Source organism: Prosopis cineraria, unplaced genomic scaffold, assembly GCF_029017545.1.
Source record: "Prosopis cineraria cultivar Desert tree isolate PC_DT_omini unplaced genomic scaffold, ASM2901754v1 PC11, whole genome shotgun sequence".
NCBI lineage: Eukaryota > Viridiplantae > Streptophyta > Magnoliopsida > Fabales > Fabaceae > Prosopis > Prosopis cineraria.
The window spans coordinates 3,212,684-3,236,143 of record NW_026555342.1 but is presented as its reverse complement, the minus strand read 5'-3'; the positions used below and the strand labels follow the sequence as shown (position 1 = coordinate 3,236,143).

General features: G+C 34.5%; 1 protein-coding gene and 1 pseudogene across 1 annotated transcript in view; both read left to right on the top strand.

The window, feature by feature from the left end:
* LOC129285633 (DExH-box ATP-dependent RNA helicase DExH7, chloroplastic-like) overlaps positions 1-17,153 on the top strand; it is a 31,051-nt gene extending 13,898 nt beyond the window's left edge. Inside the window, 22 exon segments of the mRNA XM_054921386.1 lie at positions 225-282; positions 678-743; positions 1,894-1,976; positions 2,091-2,274; positions 5,751-5,897; positions 5,981-6,082; positions 6,173-6,325; positions 6,740-6,844; positions 7,080-7,220; positions 7,322-7,411; positions 7,496-7,552; positions 9,592-9,675; positions 10,527-10,625; positions 10,711-10,848; positions 12,782-12,852; positions 13,689-13,758; positions 14,089-14,181; positions 14,508-14,720; positions 15,064-15,156; positions 15,579-15,701; positions 16,440-16,796; positions 16,893-17,153. Coding sequence (XP_054777361.1) covers positions 225-282; positions 678-743; positions 1,894-1,976; positions 2,091-2,274; positions 5,751-5,897; positions 5,981-6,082; positions 6,173-6,325; positions 6,740-6,844; positions 7,080-7,220; positions 7,322-7,411; positions 7,496-7,552; positions 9,592-9,675; positions 10,527-10,625; positions 10,711-10,848; positions 12,782-12,852; positions 13,689-13,758; positions 14,089-14,181; positions 14,508-14,720; positions 15,064-15,156; positions 15,579-15,701; positions 16,440-16,517 — 2,248 coding nt within the window. The 3' untranslated portion in view covers positions 16,518-16,796; positions 16,893-17,153.
* A 2,124-nt stretch (positions 17,154-19,277) lies between these two features.
* On the top strand, positions 19,278-22,065 carry LOC129286602 (uncharacterized protein At5g49945-like; annotated as a pseudogene).
* Positions 22,066-23,460: the final 1,395 nt, after the last annotated feature.

Below are 23,460 nucleotides of genomic sequence, written 5' to 3'. Positions count from 1 at the left end.
GAAATTGTGTAGATGGCTCTGAGGAAGATTAGTGAAATGCATTAGAATCCAATATCCAGTACAGTTAAGTGGCCTTATAATGGAAATTTATTCTGGAAAAAAAGAAAAAATTATGAAAGGGATTCTAATTGTATTGTATTGTATATTTTCATTTATTTATGTTGATAATTTCCTTGTAGTCTGTTCTGTGATTGTTGAGTCTTAACTGACAACTTTCATGTTAGGAATGAAAAAACAAAGCTTCTGTTTTGTACAACGGGCATCCTTCTGCGAAGATTGATGGTACGCCATTCTGGTGAATCATGAATATTTTTTGAGTCTATGTGATTCAACCTGATGCACACATTTGATCTCAAATGAGAAGGATATTCTGCCGTGCAAGATTAATGGCAAATACTGAGTCATATTTTTTTCTATTGTAATATTTGATTTCGCTAATGATAATGATATGAATTATAAAATATTAAGTGCTTTAGAAGCTATCTTTGTATTCCCCATTCCTTTCTAGTTTTAGCATATCTTCTGACATCTATTTCACTCAGTAAAAGCACGTGATAGCCCTTAAATTTCTAGGAGCATTTTTAATTTCCTTTTCTCTAATTTTGGGTTAAATTTCTATCATAATTCAAGGAAAATACTGGTTTCCTAACGTTGTTTTTGTCATTCTAAAATTTCAGGGGGATAACAGCTTGACTGGCATCTCTCATGTCATAGTTGATGAAGTGCATGAGAGGTCTCTGTTGGTGAGTTGGGATTAAATTATAGTGTAATGGTTTAGAAGTGTGAAACATTCTGTGGTGATCTTATGCCGGAGAAAATAAGCCATGATTGATTAATGCATGGGGTTGTTTGTATTTTTCTTTTCAGACATGGGGTTGTCTGTATGATGTCACTGAAATTCATGCACAAGAATTTAGGTTACCTTTAGATGATAAATTATTAAGGCATATATTCATATAGCTTGTGGCCCTTGCTGATTCTGATAATGATACCCTTACAATCTTTTTCATTGATTAATATAATATAGGAAGTAGAAATTCAACCCTCTTAAATGGGGATGCCAATGCATTAGTTAGTGTTTTGTGGGTTTATCTCTCGTTCAAACTTTAATATATTTTCTTCCTCAGGAGTATTTTAGTCTTTATTTATGTAGTTATGGTAAGCATAAGTTTGTCAGGAGTTTAAGAAGTGGGAGAATGGTCTGTGTGAGTCCTAGAAGTTGTCTTAGAGGGATAGAAATACTATTTCTCTAATAAGGCCTGTGAAGGATATATATATAATTATGCCCCTTGTTTTTTGCCTTGGTTTGAAAGTCTATAATCTTTAGGAGTCCAGCAATCTTAATGCATTGAAAATAAGCACTGGGTAATGCCCAAATGGCCAAATCATTACTAGTTCTAATATGTTGTTTGGGAGAATTTCAAGACTTTACTTTGGAAATGTCAAGGCGCTACTATGTTGTGAAAATTACTTTCTTTTGCTTGAGCGCGAGTTATAAAATTTCTGATCATTTGGAATTTTGTGGAAGAGTAGAGGTTGTGTTGCTTTTGAATTTTCTTTCTGTAGTGACTTGTGTCTATTGTATGAATTTTAAGGTGTTGGATGCTCATAAAAATGGTAAACATATATTTATATATATTCATCTTTTTACTTTGACTATGGCTGATGCTTTATGTAATGCGTGCATGTGTGTTGCCTCTTGGGATTACTTTCCTTTTAAATAAGGAATCAGTTTATCATTATGATTGATAAACTAATGCAGCAAGGAACTTATGGTGTTAATTAAAGAAGAAAATATTATGGCTGTAATTAAATAGAAGCTGATAACCAAGAGGATTTCTATGGAGTTAATATCTTATTTTCTATTTATCATTTAATTATTTAATTGGACAGGGTGATTTTCTTCTTATTGTTTTAAAAAATCTGATTGAGAGGCAGTCCATTGAAAGCTCCACAAGACTGAAGGTCATTCTAATGTATGTACCCAGTAATTTAATTATATTTTTGTCGTTGAAATATTAGTGTAATGTAGATATTTTCATCTATTGATCTTTTCTTCTGTTTTGATTTGTATTGATTTTAATGATCAGGTCTGCAACAGTTGATTCAAGTTTATTTTCAAAATACTTCGGTGGTTGCCCTGTAGTTACTGCAGAAGGCAGAACTCATCCTGTGACAACTTGTTTTCTCGAAGATATATATGATCAGATCAATTATCGGGTTGCTTCTGATTCTCCAGCTTCTTTAGCATATGATGCCTTTCCCAAAGAGAAGGTAGTCTTGAATTGTGTCCCATGTTATTGTTCTCTGATTTTAAGACACAAGCAAAATTCAGTTGAAGTTTGATTTCCATAATTACTATCCCTGTGATTGTTAGACATTACAAACAAACAACAACAACAAGCCTTTATCCCACTAGGTGGGGTCGGCTACATGGATTGCAAGACGCCATTGTGCTCTATCATTTATTAAGCTTTTAGAAATATTATTAATTAAGAGATCACGTTCAACAACTTCCAAGAGTATTCTCTTAGGCCTTCCTCTACCTCTCTTAATCGGACTCAAAGTTATATGTTCTACTCTTCTCACTGGTGCCTCCCTTGGTCTTCTTTGTACATGCCCAAACCATCTCAACCGATTTTCTACCATTTTTTCCTCAATAGGTGCCACCCTCACTTTTTCACGTATGTGCTCATTTTGAATTTTATCTTTACGTGTATGTCCGCACATCCATCGTAACATTCTCATCTCTGCTACTCCAACTTTATGCTCTTGCTGTCCCGTTAGAGCCCAGCATTCACTACTATATAACATTGCCGGTCTGATAGCAGTACGATAAAACTTTCCTTTAAGTTTATTAGGCACCTTACGGTCACAAATAACTCCTTTAGCTTTTCTCCAATTAAACCACCCAGCTTGAATTCTATGTGAAATATCTCCACTGATTTCGCCATCATTTTGAATAATGGCTCCCAAATATCTAAACTTTTCCACTTGAGGTATGATTTGATCTCCCAATTTCACTTCCAAATTATTTTCGAATAGTCCTTTACCAAATTTACAATATAAATATTCCGTCTTACTTCTACTCAGACGAAAACCTTTCGACTCCAATGTCCTCCTCCATAACTCAAGTTTGCAATTAACCTCTTCTCTTGTCTCTGCTATAAGAACTATATCATCCGCGAAGAGCATACATTTCGGGATTTCCTCTTGAATATGTTCCGTCAAAACATTTAAAATCAAGTTGAACAAATAAGGACTCAGAGATGATCCCTGATGTAGTCCAATCTTTATAGGAAAATCCTTTGTTTGACCACTAGGCGTTCTTATACTAGTTTTTACCCCCTCATACATATCTTGTATGGCTTTAATATAAGCAATCCGTACTCTCTTTTTTTCCAACGCTTTCCAAAGCACTTCTCTTGGTATACGGTCATAAGCTTTTTCCAAATCAATAAAAACCATGTGTAGATCTTTATCTTTACAACGATACTTTTCCATTAATCCCCTTAGTAGATAAATCGCCTCTGTAGTTGATCTACCTGGCATAAAACCAAATTGATTCTCAGAAATACTTGTCTCCAATCTCAACCTGTGCTCAATTACTTTCTCCCACAATTTCATTGTGTGGCTCATGAGTTTAATCCCTCTATAGTTAGTACAATTCTGAATATCTCCTTTATTTTTATAAATAGGAATTAATGTACTTCTCCTCCACTCATCAGGCATTTTCTTGGACCGTAAAATCACATTAAATAACTTAGTTAACCATCTCACCCCTTCTTCACCTAAACATTTCCACGCTTCGATAGATATACAATCAGGTCCGTTAGCTCTACCATTTGCCATTTTCTTAAGAGCTTCCTTTACCTCCTTATCACGTATTTTTCGATAGAATGACAAATTTTGTTCTCCTTCACCAGTTACTAAATCCTCCAAGTTACTAGATGAATCCTCTCCATCATTGAAAAGTTTAGAAAAATAAGTCTCCCATCTATTTTTAATTTCATCATCTGTAACTAAAATTCTTCCCTCTTCATCCTTAATACACCTTACCTGTTCTAGATCTCTTGATTTTCTTTCCCTACTCTTGGCAATCTTATAAATATTTTGCTCTCCTTCCTTCGTCTCAAGGTTCTTATAAAATTCTTCAAAAGCTTTGGAACGAGCTTCACCCACAGCTCTCTTAGTTTCCTTCTTAGCCATACGGTACCTCTCCCAATTTTCCTCATTGTTACACAAATGTATGGCTTTAAAACAGTTCTTCTTATACTTGATTTTGTCCTGTACACTATTATTCCACCACCAAGACTCCTTATCTCTCGGACCAGAACCTTTCGATTCTCCCAAAACTACTTTTGCAACCTCCCGTATCTTTTTAGCCATATCCTCCCATATGATGTTAGCACTTCCCTGAGAATCCCAAATTCCTTTATCCAAAAGATTTCGCTTGAAAATATCTTGCTTCTCACCTTTTAATTGCCACCACCTAATCTTTGGTGTTACTACTTGTCGACGTTTTTGGATTTTACTCATAATACACACATCAAGGACTAGGACCCTATGTTGTGTCGTTACAGCATCTCCAGGGATCACCTTACAATTTTTACAAAGTTTTCTATCTGTGTTCCTAACCAAAAGAAAATCAATCTGCGACCTTGAGGCTCCACTTTTGTAAGTGATGAGATGCTCATCTCTCTTCTTGAAACAAGTGTTGGCAATCTTAAAATCATACGCCAATGAGAAATCAAGAAGAGTTTGCCCTTCATTGTTTAGCTCTCCAAAACCAAAACCACCATGCACCCTCGCATACTGACCAGCTTCCCTCCCGACATGCCCATTAAAGTCTCCTCCAATAAAAATCTTTTCACTCTGTGGTATGTGTCGAATCAACCCCTCCAGATCCTCCCAAAATAATTCCTTAAGACTGGCTTCTGTCCCGACTTGCGGCGCATAAGCGCTAACAATATTAACAGTCTCACGTCCAATTATCATTTTTAAAGAAATAATTCTGTCTCCAATTCTGCTAACTTCTACAACGTTCTTCTTCCACTCCTTATCTATAATGATGCCTACTCCATTGCGTGCACTTACTTTTCCTGTATACCAAAGTTTGAAACCTTGAATATCCTTAGCTCCTTCTCCACGCCATTTTGTTTCTTGCAAGCAAAGGATATTGATTTTCCTTTGAATCATAACCCCTACAACCTCTACAGATTTACAATTTAATGTCCCAACATTCCAAGTACCAAATCTAATTTTGCTCTTATGGACTAACTTCTTTAGCCGCGTGCGTCCAGAATGACGCGGTAGCCCTTGCTCATTTAACACTACATCCGGGCGCCGATGCAGCGGCTCTAACTCACTTATCACTGTACTCGAGCCATGCAGCGCGTTACTTACGGGCAACGACCTAGCATTAACATTATAACGTCTATTGTCCATGTTCATGATAGATTCAACAAATTTTTACATTGGCTGTTGATGGCCTAACACAACCCTCCTCCTTTACCCGGGCTTGGGACCGGCTATAAACATAGGCGGAGTTAAAAATATAATGGAATTTGAAAATATTGGCTGTTAGACATTACAATTGTCTAAATTTTCACTGTTGTATAGCATTTGAAAATATAATGGAATTTCTAAGTGAAAAAAGAATGATAACTTTTCACATTAAATTCTTGAATTTGGATACTTTCTGATTACCCTTCCTGAATTAATGATTTATCGCAACCTTGAAGTTCCAGAGAGGTCCTGTGACAAATAGCAGGGGGAAGAAGAATTTAGTCTTATCTGCATGGGGTGATGAGTCTCTGCTTTCTGAACAACAAATTAATCCATGTTTTATTTCAACTAATTATGAATCATACAGTGAACAAACCCAACAGAATTTGGTAAGTGCCCTGTAAAATGTGAATATTCATACCCCGTTTGTGTTGTGGCTGTAACCTGACCATTCAAAAGTCTCTTTCTTCAGAAAAGATTGAATGAAGATGTCATTGATTATGACCTTCTTGAAGATCTGATATGCTACATTGATGAAACTTGTGATGAGGGTGCCATACTTGTATTTTTACCTGTAAGAGCATTCTGGTATCCTTTGAGCTGTTATTTTTGCCTGTATATTTTTATCAGTGCAAATGATTATACTTTTTCTATGATAATTTAGGGTGTGTCTGAAATAAGCCTATTACATGACAAGCTGGCAGCTTCATACCGATTTGGGGGGCAGTCCTCTGATTGGATTATTCCTCTGCATTCACTGGTTTCACCAACTGAACAGAAAAGGGTATTTTTACGACCTCCAGGAAATATACGCAAGGTAAGTTTGATCCTGATATTTTTATTCTTGAAATGTGTATTAAGTCGTTAATCTAATCCTTTGAGAACTAAAATAATAGTAATTTCCCCTTTTGGAGTGAAACAATTATGTTAAAATTGGGCTGAGTCTATGCTATGTTGGTACTACTGCGGTTATCGTTTATTTTAGAAAATTGTATTTTTTTTTTTAACTGGGCATGGGAATCTGGAATTTGTTTCTAATTTTTTTCCCTTTTGCTTGGGCCTGATTCTATCCCAATTTCATTTCGTCCCATCTCCCATGTGTACTGAACCCTAAATAGTAGGGTAGGAAGCAAGATGAGTTATGGGCAGTGTTATCATATGTTTTGATTTATTATTTAATAATTATTTCTTATGACTGAAAATAGAAAACCTACAATCTCTCTTCTCTTAGGTTGTTATAGCCACAAATATTGCAGAGACTAGCATAACAATAGATGATGTGATATATGTAATAGACTGTGGAAAACATAAGGAGAATCGGTACAATCCACAGAAGGTATGTATTCTTTCTCAAATTTGAATGAATTATTACTGAAGAGAACTCTGGAATTCTTATTTCTGAAAATGATATAACACACACACACACACACACACACTGGGCGCATGCACAGAAGGATTTTGTGTGGTGTTTACATTACACATTGTTTTGGACCAAAAGAATATTTGTTTCTGCTCTCCCTTCTAGAAATTGTTTCTTGGGTTTGATTTTATGAGTTTTCTGATTGATTTAGAAATTGTCAAGCATGGTTGAAGATTGGATATCTCAAGCGAATGCAAGGCAACGCCGGGGCAGAGCTGGGCGTGTAAGACCTGGAATTTGCTTTTGTTTGTACACTCATCACAGATTTGAAAAACTCATGCGTTCTTACCAGGTAGTCTTATGGAAAGAAATTCCTTGGTTCCTAAGTATGGATGTTTGATCTTCAATGCCCTAATATTTTTTCTATGTTCTTGTTATTTTCCTCCTGTTAAGGTACCTGAGATGCTTCGGATGCCATTAGTTGAATTATGTTTACAGGTTAAATTATTGTCTCTTGGTCATATCAAGCCATGTTTGTCCAAGGTAAACAACCCTACTTTTTAAATTTAAGATGTTCTCATTGATCAGATTTTCATGTAATTTTGTTAAATTTTTTTGCATTATCAGGCTTTAGAACCTCCTAAGGTTGAAGCAATAAATTCAGCTGTATCTTTGTTGTACGAGGTACTCTCTACTCTCTCAGGTTACAGGTTACTGTGGATTCTATTTAATTTTACATTTAACTTTATTGAATTGGTGGAAACTATAGGCTTGGTTCTGAATCCCCACTTGATAAATTCTGCTGATTGTTAAATTGGAATGTAAATACGTAATTTGAAAGCAATGCAATTGTGCTATAGGACCCAATAGGTAACCTGCCCGCACACCCCCAACAATAAGGATATGTTCCCGGACTGGCTAGAAACAAGAAACAATGACCAAAGATAGGACCCCAAGAGAACTTGTTTCTTGTAACCCTAACTTTAAGATGCCACAAAGAGAGCTCACCTCCTTGATAAGTCAATGTATTCCAAGAAAACACAAGGGTGCAAGCCAAAGCTCACAAGTATTCTCAAAATCTCCTAAATAAACATTACACAGTAGTAGGCATATAAATAGGCGAAGGTAGAATACTCTAGAATTCCTAACATTAATGACTTAAGCCTAAGAGGTAAAAGATATGGTGCCATTATTACATTAGAGAAAAGGAAATAACTTAAACTTCAAGACAAAGCATCCTTCACTGAAAATGGGAAACTAACTCAAACTTGATCTTCAAGACAAAGTCATTGACCAAAAAGGCCTTAATTCAAAGAAAAAGAAGAGGGAAACAAAATCTACTGATTCTACTCCTGATTAATGACTAAATATGACTCCATTTTAGACTCTTTCATGAAGCTTCTTGACTCTTCTTAGGATCATAGAATATTCATTTCATTATTGTGTAGATATTATAGCTTAATCATAGGGATAGTATATTATTCTTTAATTATGAGCCATCGAAGTCAAGGCTCCTCTCTCTTGTTTATTTATCTCACCCCTCAGAATGAATAGAATATATATTCAAATCATATTTGTCTACAACTCTCTAATTCTTAAACATGCCAATTGTCATTCCTTGGGCCTCAAGTTTCTTACAATAGATCACGAGTTTGGGCTTTCTACCATGGAATGGATCTATGGAACATTTTAGCTCCTTATCTTGGGCCACTTGGGCATCCAAATTGGGATCTATCTTGAACACCACGTTCACAACCTCCCTATGCATTTAGGCTTGAATAAGGAAGACTATGGTTCCATTTACTTCTTCCATGTGAATGTAATTGCCTTGGTCCTTTAATGCATTGAAATACACTTCAATTAGTATCTTTTAAGCTCTTAAATCTCCTAGTTGCTATTGGGCTCTCTAATGCTACGTCCTTCACTTGGGTTGGGTAAAGTCCTCCACTGGCTTTCTGGGATTGTATCAAGCTACCAAATTTACTTTCTGATGATTGTAATTGTTGGAGACATATGTTAAAATTGTTGTTGGGGCTTCACCTAACAACTTAGGCTTCTGGGAATATTGGTACTTGGCAAAATGTTATTAATTTTTAATAAAATTCAGTTTTATATGTAATGAGGAATGGCTTCAATGTGTAAGACCATATTTTACTTCCTAACAATTAAGGACACAGAATTGTTAATTTGGTGGTTATCCTGCCACCTGTCTTAGTTTTTCCCTGAAGAGCTTTCTTGTATAAGTTTCTTTTATTTCTTATGAAATTTATCTTAAGAGCCTAGAGGACTTCCTAACCTATTCATATAATTCTTTTACCATCTTTTTCAAAAATGTTATTTCCTCAAAAGCTTATTTTTCCCTTTTATATAATCTGTTCATAGTTTTAGGTGAACACTGGGTTTGTTATAACACTGGAGCAATTTCTCATTATATGCTTTAAAGGTTTTGATAAGAATTAGGTGAACTAAAAGTGTGCCTCTCTCTTTCACATGTTATGAAATGGGTTTGTGTTTATGGCCTCGCATTGGTGTCAAGACCATGTGTTTCAAGCAAGTCCCTGTAACTGATGCATCATAATTGGTCAACTTTGTTGTAATTTTTTTTGGTCTTTTTGGCTTCATTTCTTTTCTTTTTTTCTTTGTTTGTTTTGTGCTCAAGGATATCTTGGCCTACTCCTAGTTTTTCACCTTTTTTTACTCTAATTGGAATCAAAATCTTGGAGGTTGGTGCTCTTGAAGGAGATGAAGAGTTGACGCCTCTTGGGCATCATTTGGCAAAACTTCCTGTGGATGTATTAATTGGAAAGGTATGCAGTAAATCATTTGGCTGGATATTCTATTTTCAATGTTGATGTCGTTAGATTTGGGGTTTTTTGGGCTTTCTATCTTGCGCTTGTTTCATAATGTTGATTTTTTTCTGCAATTGGTTTTTCTCATAAATGTAGAACCAAGCCTATGCTTATAATTCAATTTTTTCATTAGATAGTGTCAATTTTTAAACCCATTTATTTTTGTCACCTGTATTCATTTTGTGTTTTTTCAGCAGCCAACTAGGTCTTACTTACCTTTATCAGGTTTTCAAGTTTTAAGTACATGAATACTATGGCTCTTCTGTTTCTTTAATCCAGTCTGACTTGATATCAGTGGGGCATTATGTACACTATTGTCTTCATCTAAGAATGAGTTACTCTTGGACCCTCTAATTGGCTTTCTTCTTTTGGAAATGCATTAACAGAATTGCTGCACATCTGCTTAGCTAATCCCTCTGATGTTTTTCAATTGCACAGCTTTCTTTTTGCCCTGAAAATCATTTTATGTTGTTGAATTTTCTTACACGTCTAAAATCACCATTATCAACTTGTTGATTTAGTGATTTTCAATTTCAAGTGAGTCATACTTGGAATTTTTCCATTCAATCTTTTGTCATATTTCTTGTAGTTTGGGTTTGTTATTTATTTATTTTTAATTATGACTGAGTAGTCCAGTCAAAATGAGATGTTGCTCTCAGCCTTGTGCTTTTGTAAATATATGTTAGCAATATTGATCGTTTTTTTTTTTAAATTAAAGAAACGAGATGCCTTGCATTGCTTTAGAATAGGATGTGGTTTGCTGAGAAGTGGGCTATTCACGTAATGATCCATTGTTTTTGTAAACGCAGATGATGCTGTATGGGGCAATATTTGGTTGCTTGTCACCAATTCTTTCAATTTCAGCATTTTTAAGCTACAAGTCTCCATTTGTATATCCAAAGGATGAGGTATTCTATAGATCTCCTAATTTTACACCGCTTCACTTCTTAATAAATAACTTGACTTTGTACTAAATCCTATGTTGATCTTCAGAAGCAAAATGTTGAAAGATCGAAGTTAATGTTGTTGAATGAAAAGCTAGATGGACCAGGTGACTCAAATGTTGATCGGCAATCTGACCACTTACTAATGATGACTGCATATAAAAGATGGGAGAGGATTTTGACTGAGGTCAGGCTGTAATTGCAGTTTTTTTTTAAACAAAATTAAACATGCTTGAAAAAAATCATTATATGGTTAGCTTGGATGATTATCTTGTCATAATCCATATCAAGTTTCACTGAGTTGTTTTATGACAATTTGCAACTTGAAAGCGGACATTCCCTATATGCAGTTGGAGCACTTCACCTTCTGAGTATAATATTGTTTGCCAGTGATTCATAATTGGGTTCTTTCTTTATTTGAGAAGCTAATTTTATGCATAATTTGTAGACAAACAGATAGAGCAACACAGTGATACATTCCTTATCTTCTGAGAGTTTTGATACGAGAGTTTTGATATACTGTTTATATTGCTTCAGTACTTAAATTGATTGGAGTGTGCAATGTGTATTCCTTTTGGTTGTTGGTGGGTCATTGTGCCACTTGATTATTATTTGATGTGTACATCAGCTACGAGTGAGATACAAGGACTTTGAAAACTAAGAGTATAAGTTAAATGGTAACAATTTGATGGCCTTCATGAGGGTTTTGTTGAAAGTATCTTCGACAAAGCCATTATATTTGTCCTTTGGTTAATGTTTTAACTTAAGGTCTGGAATATGTAAATATGTGGGGGAACTTCAGGTTGTCTTGTGCTTTTTATCTTCTTATATACTTGTGTTATATCCACTCATTGCCAGTCGTCAACAGTATTCTTAGTCTTACTATGACCAGACATAAAACACAAATGGTAATATCCTGTTAGGACCCTAACAATTGCCTCCAGAACATTACACAAACAAAGAACAGATTCACTCAAGAACATGACAAGGAGAACTAAAATATATCACTTCCAGTTAGAAGTACAACTCCCTATTACATTAAGCACTTCTGAGACGCTCTAGCTATGTAGCACGGATAATTTAAAAAAGTTAACTCACCCATATCCGATACAATACACATATTGCACTTCAAGATGCATGCAATATATTCAAAACTTCTATTATTGATTTTTCTTCTTTGAAATGTTCCAAAATAACCTAAAAAAGTTAGTTTTGTTATTAATATCTCTGCATTGCTTTTGAAATGCTTATTTAAAACTCAAAATTGTTTATATTGTTCATTTTTATGTGTTAATTTGTTATATATATAATTATGTATGCACATTTCCTGCATCCTTGTACTAAAATTTTATAATTTTTTGTAACTGATGTACCGTATTGTATCACATCTGATACACATACCTGTATTTGTGCATCATAGCAACTCCAGCTACAGACGCTAACCTACAATAAACACAGATGACACAAATGATGCTGAGAGTGAAGATATGAACAACAAAGAACACTAACAAAGATGTAGAGAGCAAGAGGATTACAAATCCTTTACTACACAGACAACAACAACAACAACAACAACAACACACACACACACACACACACAATACAACACAATGCCCTTCAAAAGATGACGGAGAACAGGTTTGCCAGACTTTCAAGAGGTTGGCTCTTTCCACTGCGACCTGACTGTAACTTTTCCTCTCCCTTCAGCCTTCTCAGCTCTTCTCTTCATACATCCCACTTACCTTCCCCACCTCTTACTGCTCCCTCCTATCCTTCATCATAACTCCCTTCTTTTTCGTCTCTAATTTCTGGCTTATCTGATTTTTAATCTCTATGCTTTCCTGTGGACTTATAGTCCTCCAGTTTTCACCCCTTGGCTACTCCTCTGTCTCTCCTTCTGTGTTTTTGTGGCAGCAGTAAGCTGGGTCTCATCATATCCTTGCTCATTAATACCAAATTTAGCTTGGTGGATATACTAAAGCCTGTAAAAATTCATATACCCGCATACATAGAATTTGGCTGGTGCCCCCCCCCCCCAACCCCCCAATTTTACACTATTCGTTTTTGTTGAGAACTTGGTAACTTGGTCCTGATCAACATTGTGATTTTCAATTTTGTAGAGAGGAGTTAAGGCTGCCCAACAATTCTGCAATTCATATTTTTTGAGCAGCTCTGTGATGTATATGATAAGGTGCTCTTTCTTTCTGTCAGCATATTATGTAAGAAACTAAAGGGCTTTTTGTTCAGCTGTCGTGGTTTTCTATAATCATGATAGAACATTAGTTTTTTGGAATCTGTGGTGTATTTTTCCTCTCTTATGATTATTTTATCTATATCCAAAAAGGGAGTGCGACTCCATTAACTACGTCACTTATATATGAGTGAGAAGGCTATTCATGGAATTATTTTTGAGCAATATATCATTTTCAAGTTACCTCCAGTTCGAGCATAGTTGGGGAATGTGATTACAGGTTTTAAATGCTTTGAGTTCACGTCCGTAGATGATGATCCATGAATCCATTGACATAGTTTACCGGAGAAAAGAATTATATTATGTATTTTGTTACGAGGGTATGATGATATAATAACCAAACTGTTTTTTTATTTTATTTAAGAGAAAAACAGGAAAAAGAGATGGGAGGAGGATCATCATTATTTAGATACATTGAGAATTCAGGAATTTTTTATGGAAAGAAGGCAATGACCCCAAGTAAAGGGTGTCAATGATTTTGTGTGATTATAATGCTGGAACAGGAGTTTGAGAAACAGTTGTATACTCACTGCTATTGATTCTTTCAGTAGTAGCATGTTTTCATTAGTCCATACTTATTGATCATGCACATGCATAGACTTATAGCACGCCATAAAAATGACATCTGCATCACTATTTCTCATTCTTGTATTGTTATCATAATTTAGTTCTGAGAATGAACTAAAGTGCATGTTTGAAAATTCAAAAATTTGCTAATCCCATATTTTTTTGTAAAGTATCTTTGTTTAAAAGTGGTGCATGTTCTGGTATGTTAGGGAGATGAGAATACAGCTTGGAACTTTGCTGGCAGACATAGGGCTCATCAATCTACCTAAAGGTTATCAGGTGGTCTTGTTTTCTCTAACTACGTTGGACTACTATTGACTGTCGAGTTCATTCTGTTTAGGATTTTAACACAAGTCACATTGAAGATTTGAATGGTTAGATTTGTAAGCTTGATCGATATCAGTTCATGCATAAACATGTAATATTAGCGACTATAAGCTGAAAAGCTTGTTCATGGCAAATGGCTTACTTTTTTTAGCAGTAAATTGTTGGCTTTAATTTTCTTGTCTCCCATGATTTTTAGTTGCTGGATGCTTTAAGAAGCTAAAATTTCAAAAGAGACTTCTCTATCTGCATCTTGCCTCTAATTGATAATCTGATCTGCTTCAGATGGATGGAAAGAAGAAAGGGAATCTTGACAACTACCTTTGTGATGCATCACAACCATTTAATATATATGCAAATCATTCATCCATTGTGAAGGTAAGGCTGGCGGAGATTTTGATTAAGACAATTAGGCAATACCTATCTTTTTTTCTGGTTGTTTCTAGCTCATGCTCTATTACATTTGCCTTCTCTTCATTTTTCCTATCTTGTCCAGGATGATTGTTTCTTCACTTTATATAGAAGGCACTTGGTTTCTGTTCTGCTGAATTGATTCTGTCATTTCATCAAGACGCAGTTTGCTTAATGATCTCAGTGACTATGTTGGAACTATGGGTTACAATTTTTTTTTTTTAACATACCATTTGAAATGGTATTCCACATACTATTTTATTATTCGAAGGTTTCTGAGGTTACTCCTGCAGGCAATTCTATGTGCTGGATTATACCCCAATGTAGCAGCCAGTGAACAAGGTATTGTTGCAACAGTTCTGAGTAGCCTTAGGCAGTCTTCTAGCTCTGCAAACACTGACCGTGCAGTCTGGTATGATGGAAGAAGAGAAGTTCATATCCACCCTTCATCTATCAACAGCAGCTCAAAAGCATTCCAGTACCCCTTCCTTGTCTTCCTTGAAAAGGTTAATGAGCAATCCTCCTGTAGAAGTATATCCAGCCATCTTTTTTAGCATAAATATTTCCTGTCCTAAAAGCTGGAGCAAGATGGCCAAAATGCTCGATAGTTCCCGTGTCTTATTATATTAAGCTTAACATTGTGAAAAAGTGCATCCCATTCCATTGGGTTCTTTGACAATATGTACTAATCATTTTCTTTTTCTAATTTTAGTATTTAAATTGTTCTGGGTATACAATAATACTACCATCGAGTTATCATTCACATGATTGTGCGTGTCATGTTATTGTAAAATTCATTCCTGCAATTCAATTTGTTTGAGATGTCAGTCTAACAAGTGAAATTGTCAGGTTGAAACGAACAGAATATTTCTGCGAGATACTTCAATCATTTCTCCTTACTCTATTTTGCTCTTTGGGGGCTCAATTAATGTTCAGCATCAGGTACGCTTTCTGGTGCTTTCAATTTTTTGGTTGGTGGGGAGGTGTTGCTACAATACTTAGAATTTAAAAAGTATGGTAAGGCTATTTGTGACTTGCGAGGGACCAGGAGAGTCTTAAGACATATTGAGGAGATCTTCGTTGGGCTTTGTTTACTGGATTTCGTGAGAAAACATAAGTAAATGCAACACCATTTCTTGACTCAACGTTATGGTATTAGGCTTACAAGTCATTTCTACTTGTATCCTTTGTGGACTTCCCGCTTTTACTTGCACATGAACCCAACCCAACACTATTCATGGGACTTCACCTGACAGTTGAAGTTTTCGAGTTGAAATGTTATTGATATAGTCCTTAGATTGATTAGTGATGCTAGTTTTAGAATTTGGAAATGATCATCTTTTAAATGTTCTCTTGTCTTGTAGACTGGACTGGTCATCATCGATGGATGGTTGAGATTAACTGCTCCTGCCCAAATAGCTGTCTTGTTTAAGGAGCTACGTGTGACTCTTCATTCCATTCTGAAGGAACTCATTAGAAAACCAGAGGTGCCATTTATTGCTTCTGCTCCACTGCAAATCATAATGTTTTTGGTTGTTTTAACTTGAACCTCTTTCATTTCTAGATATGCATGCTCACTATTTTAAGATACTTGGTTTTATTTGGCGTGAAGGCTCAATATCTGTACCCAGAACTGGATGGTTTTGCTTATCTATTTAACACGTATATTATATTTGGTGGTTATAATACTTCCAAGTCTACAAGAATAATCATGGTTATGTCTAGGTGAGATGAGGAATTATGTATCCATGAAAGAAGGGGGCAAAAGAGTCCTCTGCATTCAAATCCTAGCTAACATTGTTGCAATTGGATCATTTCTTTGTAGATTCCATTTTGGAATTGCGCTTCTGCTCGTCTTCTGAAAGAAAGTTTTCTTCCTTTGTTCTTGATCTTACATCTCAAAAGTTTTTCCTGAAAGATTATGAAATGACTACAAATCCACATTCCAAAATCTGATAATTGGGGTTGAATGTGAACATGTTTTATGCTGTCTATCACATCCGATATGCGAACAGTTTCCATAGTATGGCTACACAAGTCCATTTCCATGTTGCATAGTCAAAAGAATGTTAAATATAACAATATCATGCTTGGAAGTTGAACAGTAAACATTGCTTTACATTAAATGAGTAGCATTTAATGACGTTCGATTTTGTAATTATACTGTAATACGCGACCACTATTTTATTTACCTGAGTAATGCTGAGCTTGTCTTCTGCTTTCAGACTGGGATTGCTCTAAATAATGAGATCATCAAGTCTATCATCAATCTTCTGTTAGAAGAAGGCGGTGTCCCTAAATAATTGTGCATCAACTAGTGAGCAAAGTGATTTCTCATTTTATAGTTTTTCACCTGACATAGGATGAAGAAAGGGCAGGTCCTTCCGCCTACTATAATATATTGGTGATTCTGTTCGTATAAAAGGAGACATTCTTTCTCCTCCCAGGGAATTCAGTTCATCTTGTCTTCACTTGAGAGGTTTGGTACATCCTGTAGTTGAAACAGATCCTCTGGAATGATTTCGCTACAGGTATAGAGAGAGAAGGATGGATACTATCCATGGAGGACTCACAAGGCAAAGGTGGGTCCCACCGCGTATCTTTACTCTCTCCAAACTTGAAAGTAATATGAACTTCAGAAGATCTAGTTCATGATTGCACATTCTATTTCCTAACAGGGTGATCATGCTCCTGCTGCGGAGATCAGGTTGTTCTGCTGTGTGTGGGGGGATGTTATCTTTGCCCCTGAAGTACAGTTCCAATTGTATAATTTTTTTTTTTCTCCCAAGAATCTGTTCTTATATGAAAGTGTATTGCCATTGTACTGCCACACTCTCAAAGCAGCCTGTTTTTTAATGGCAGCATATTTGAAGTTGCAATGTATAAATTATAAAATAAGTCTATATAATATGCTAAAATAGCAATCACCTTGTAGTTTTCTTTGTATAATTTTTTTTTTGAAAAAAAGATTCTATAAATTATTAGAAGAGCGCAACTTATGCAATATGTTAAAATAATAACCTCCAGCCATGTACGTCATGCAAAATCATTCCTTTCGAAAACAAAACCCTGTTTATTATGAGTTTTTCTTCTTGGGCAGGTGAATCAAGAGTTAAAATAAGTGTTTGACTATGTTACTATGATTCGAATATGGTTGCTTATAGTAGGATATTGGGCAATTTTAAAAAAATTAAAATTAATTATAGAAGTTCTTTGGATCAAAACAGATCGTGGACAGTTTTCCTTTATCAAGATAGACTTTCCTTTGTTTAAAAGAAAATTCTTTATGGTGCATTTGGATAAGAGGGATTGGAATTTGAATTTGAATTAAATTTTTCATTTAGATACAAAAAAAACTTTGAAAAGTATTGTTTATTATAATTTTTTTATAATTTTAAGTTCTCTTTATACTTTAATTATTTTAAATTTAATCACTTTAAATATTTTGTTCTCTATGTTTTTATTATTAATACTTCTATGATTTTTGTAATTTTTTTCATTTCTCATTCTCTTCTTTCATTGTTTTTTGTGTTTTTATTATTGATATTTTTTTACTCTTGTATATTTTTCTCATTTCTCATTTTAGTGTTTCATTGATTAAAAAATAGATATAAATTTATTATTTGTAATTTTTTTATTTTCATTTTAAATCTTGTCTTGTCTTTCTTTTTCATTGAAGTTTTTTAAATTATGCAAACAAATAATTTTAAATTCATAAATTTTAAATGTCAAATTTAAAATACGATATCCAAAATTCAAATTTAAATTAACTAATCCAAACATTACCTTACATAATATATTAAAAGGTTATGACCTATGAGGATTAATCAAAAGGTTGCTGAGTAAAACATAAATCAATTAATGAATTAAGTTATCTCACCATTGGCTCATTTTTTTTTTTCCTTAAATGACAAGCAAAAACTAAGAGATTGAGCTTGTTCATTTGATAATACTTCAAAAGTTACAAATGCTAACTGTGAAAAGGTTGTTTAAAATAAGTTTTTTTTAATAAATATCAAATAAAAATCCTTGGTTTGGAAAACTAATTCACAAATGCTTTGTATATGTTTGACAATAGTTGGTTTTAATGTTGTACACTAAGTAATCTTTTTAATATATGTGATTTTGACTGTTAATTATTTTGGGGAAATGACAATTAAGAGTCTCTTAAACCATTAATTATTATTGTTGAGCTTTAACTATTGAAATTTCATTAAAGTATTAGTATGTTCTTTGTCTGGAATTTAAAAAAAAAATGAGTTGATAAAATCATTTTCCTCACAACTCTGGACTACTGAAATTGCATAATTTCATTTATAAATTCTTAGACTTAGTAACTCGTATAAATCAGGTAATTCAATTGGAGTTGTCTCAGACTTTGAGTAAATTTAGTTACACGAAAAAAAAAAAAAAAGAAAACATCATAATTGCATAGTGGAGAAAGGAAATACACAAATTCTCTTGAAATTTTAATATGAAGAATTAAGAATTTACAGGGCTAAAAGGAGAAGGAGAGAATGAATGATTTGTTATAATTATAATTATAATTATATATATATATATATATATATTTTTCCCGGAGAAGGGGAAAAATATTCAAGCCAAATGAAAACTATGGTCAGAAATAAAAACTGGAGACAAAGCAACAAGAAGCAATTTTATATTCTAGTCTTGTATAATCATTAATTATTCAATTATAGACATAACGAATATTATGATGATAAATTATTAATTGGCTATTTTATATTTAATGTTTGATTATGCAATTGATATTGACATATTTGATTTAAATATTAAGTTGTGAAAATTATTGGTAATAAAATAATTTAATTTTTTATATAATATTTAATAAATAATACTAAATACTATATTTTTAAATTTCATCATCACAATTTAATCACTATTATTAAAAGAGTAACAGTAACCCTTAAATTAATATTTTGGGCTTTTGGCTGCCGGCAACGGGGTTATTTCGGGTTTCCCAGTCTTTTAAGTTTTAAACTTCATCCGGGAAGAACCCGTTACCCGGGAAATCCAATACGAATCGGGTCACTCCACTCTCTCCCCCCTCTCCCTCTCCCTTTCTCGTCCTCTCTCTTACTTTTTGTCTCTCCTGTTACGCATTCTGAACTTGTGAAGTCTGAAACATGGCTATGGTAAAGCCATCTTCCTCCTCCTTACTATACTTCTTGTCTCTCCTCTACATCCTCTCGGTCTTCCTCAACCACCTCTCTCGCTGCTCTTTCCTTGTTCTGGCCGACTCGCATTTCGAAGGCTTCGAAGCCGACGACGAAGGTGGCTCCGACGACCAACCTATCGATCCCACTTCTCTCCTATCACCTCCCTTAACGCAATCTCACACCACCAAACTCACCCCTCCTAATCCCGAAACTCCTGACCCGGATCCATCCCCGAATTTTCGCTCCGATGTTCAGTCCCCAGCTTCGGATCTTCCCAAGACCTCGCCTACTGCGACAGCCTTTGATTTCTGGGACGAAGATGAATTCGAAGGCCTACCGACTGAGCAACCCACTTCGGACACTCCTACTGCTAAGGGAAATGCCAAACCTATTAGCAATAGTTCGGAATCAACTGTTTCTCCGAAGCCTGAGAATGTCAAGGGTTGGCGTTCGTTTTGGATTGAGATTGTTTGCGGAGGTTTTCTGATCATATTTGCCGTCAATTACTTCTATGGGAAGCGCGAGAACGAGAATATCGCTCTTGCCTGGGCTGCGCAATTCGCTGCCAAGGATTCAATTTTCGAGAAGAATTTTAGTCTTGTGGGGATTGGGGAAGGTGGTGATGACTCTCCATTGTTGTTGAAAGAAGGGCAAACGATATTCAAGTTCTACGCCAGCGGTAGAAGGTATTGCCAGGGGCTGTTGGCTACGATAGAGTTGAAGAGTAGGCAGGATCTGTTATCGAGGAATATACAACATGATCGTGCCCACTAGGGACGAGATTACGTTTGAGGCGTACATGAATGAGGATGCTATGGACCACGTGGTGTTTGCCATGGCAAAGAAGAAAGCTGCAAAATCTATGCTGAAGGATGAGAGGGATTTGCAGAGGTTTGCGAGTCTTCTTTCGCCTCCGAATGGGAAAAAGTGGGTAGCTGAGGAATTGGCTGTTATTTCAGAATCAAAAGAAGTGGCTGCTGATTTGATTACCGAGGCGGTGCTTGACCAGGTTTGGACTTATTTTGTTTAAGAATACTACTAGTAAGGAAATCATATGGTCTGCTTTTTGCATCATGTTTTATGAATTTTGATTGTTGTAGTTTGAACTTGTTTGATTGCTCAATGCTCAATTCAGTGCAGAGTCTCCCCCCCCCCCCCAAACAAAAAAAAGTTTTAGTTTGAATGGTATGATTATTGATTGTGAATGTTTGCATGTCAATGTGTATCGAAGTAAGGAGGAACACTCATGAACTTTATTTGGAGTGGGATCATGGAAAAAGAGAATATGGTTATAAAGAGTGATAACGTAAAAGGAGAAAATTGTTAAAGAGATTCGATGTGAACTTGTGTTGCGCACTCTCTAAATGATTGAATGCGTCTATGAATGTAGAGAATTTACTTTGCAAAATGAATCTGCAAATATTGAGACCTTGATCCCCTAGAACCCAATGTTCTTGGTGGGCCTTTCTGCAAGTAGAAAAATGTATCTTCGATCAGCAGTGCAGTTATTATTTTGTCGAAGTTAAATTTGTTTCTTGGGCAAAAAGTTGAACTTAATCAATATGGTGCAGGTATTCGGTGACAAAGCTTTCGAGAAATTTGGAAAAAGTTTCATTTCTATACATTTCTCTGATCAACACCCAGCTATCCACAGGAAGGTGTTGGTGTTCAAGTTTGTGCTTCCAGGTGCTAACAACATGGCTGATATAGCACGACTGCTGGCTCTTGTGCCTTATTACATTGATTTGATCGGAAGATATAAATTAAGTTCTCAGGTTGGTGGATTCGCCTTAATTATCAGATTACAACGCACACACAACTTGTTTTTCATGATCACTTAAACATATGGTACATGATTGACTCTGATGTTATGCAGGCTCGGTCCAAGACAGAGGCTGCCCGATTAAAGGTTGCTCAAGAAATACAAAAGGAACTTCATAATGCCCGGCAAGAAGCCATTCAGAGAAAAAAGGCTGAAAGGAAAAAGATGATGGAAGAGGCTGAGGCGAAGCTCAGTGCAGAGGCTATCCGAAAGAAAGAAGTGAAAGAGCGTACTCGTCAGACGAAAAAGGCCATGCCAAGGATGAAAATGACCCGTGGTTCCTAGTGTTTGAAGTCTCTCAAGTCTCCCGGTTCACGTTTAAATCTCATGTTCTTGCCAGGACCATGCCTTCAGAATCATAGAAGGTTCCAATCTGCCCTTCGACCTTCATAAAATTGCAGTTTTGTAGTTTGCATGACTGATATAATTTAGCTAGAGATTCATACCTGCATCTTGATAAGATTTTGAGTGGAACAAAATCTGAAATTCTGAAATATATTTACATTTTTTTTCTTTTGCTCCTATGATAGTCATTGTTCCTGGGCGACAAGATTATATTCCCTTTTATATTTCTTTTGCAGTCAAATGTTGAACATCAGCATCTACTTAATAGTCACAAATGACTAAATGAGAATCGCAATCCGAAGCTTGACATAGCTGGATGGCTAGACAAGAGTGTCAGATTTGGTTATAGGCTAGATCTTTGGGTAAGGTTAAAGGTGTTGGCAGTGATTTGATTATTTCTTCTTCTTCTTCTTCTTCTTCTTCTTGTTTGTTTGTTTTTTTGCAATCAAAATTAAATCGAATCAGACTTAATTGATCTTACAAAACGAGGGATTTATTTGGTTTTGGGATGGTTGGTTTTATTCTCTTTTTCCCCAAATGATTTGTTCTTCTTTTTGGTTTTTATAATTTTTTTAAAACATTTGAGCTTTTATGCTATTGTAGAGTATTGATTGATGATATATTATTAGTTAGATAGTAAATAATAGAATCATTTGGATTTTTTTTAAATCATATTCAAGAGTCAGCATGTGTTTGATTTTTAGTTTATATCTAACAAAAGTTTACTTGGACTATCTTGAATTTGATAAAAACACATCTTAAATGTGATTTTAATGTATTTTTGAGATAGACAGGTTATAAAATATATGTTACCATGAAAAGGGTTAATATATGTAAATTCCTTGGGGAAACCACATCGCAATAATTGGGTTTTGGGTGGAAAATCTACAAACTGAAAAAACCGAAATTTGAAAGAGGGCAGCGTTCTGCTCCCGTACTCCTTACCGCCATTACCTTCCACGTCATCTTCGTTAATGGCCCACAAGTACCTCATATTCTTAACTACTGAATACATGCGGAATAATTTGCCAAAAAAAGAAAAGAAAAGAAAAGAAATACATGGAATAATGTTACTGTATAAGTGTATATTCATAATATCGATGTTGCAATATATAATATATAGACCAAAATATATATATATATATATATAAATATATACTCTTTTCATTAAAAAATATAAGGAGTTATATGTTTAAAAATGTAATGTATTTTTAATTTTTTAAAGTGTAATAATTATTTTTTTTTTTCAAAAATATCCTTATAGATAATAACTTTATATTTATTATAAGTTATTTAATATGAGTAAATATAAAAAATCAGATTAGTTTAAACGTATGTAACTATTTTATTGAAAAATAAAATTTAATTAAAAATGTGTTATACTTTTAAGCGGAGGGAATATAAAATATATAATTTATAAAAATAATGTATTATTGATAAATTATGAACGGTAACTTTATCTCTGCCTTTGGATCGACTCTTTATATATATATATATATATATATATTGATAAATTATAAACAGCTCTTTTATGCCAGCTAGCAATGTAGCAAGTGTTAGATATACCACAAAAAATATAATAATTTTGAGACACTTAACCAATTCCATCAAATGACGTTGATCCAAATACTTTTTGGTTGGTTTGATTATTGTATTAATTAACTAAATTAGTTCAATATTCACTTCTAGCATCAATCAACTTGAATTAGTGGTAGAGAAGAGGAATCAAATTGAACTAAAAATAAATAAATAATGTTAATTATAAGAATAGTAAAACGTGTTTTAGGATGTATCTCTTTCAATAATATTAATTTTAATTTTGTTTTTATCTCTTCTATATAATTTTTCCAATTTTGATTTTATTTTTATTTTTTTACCATATTATTAAAAGTTACGTTA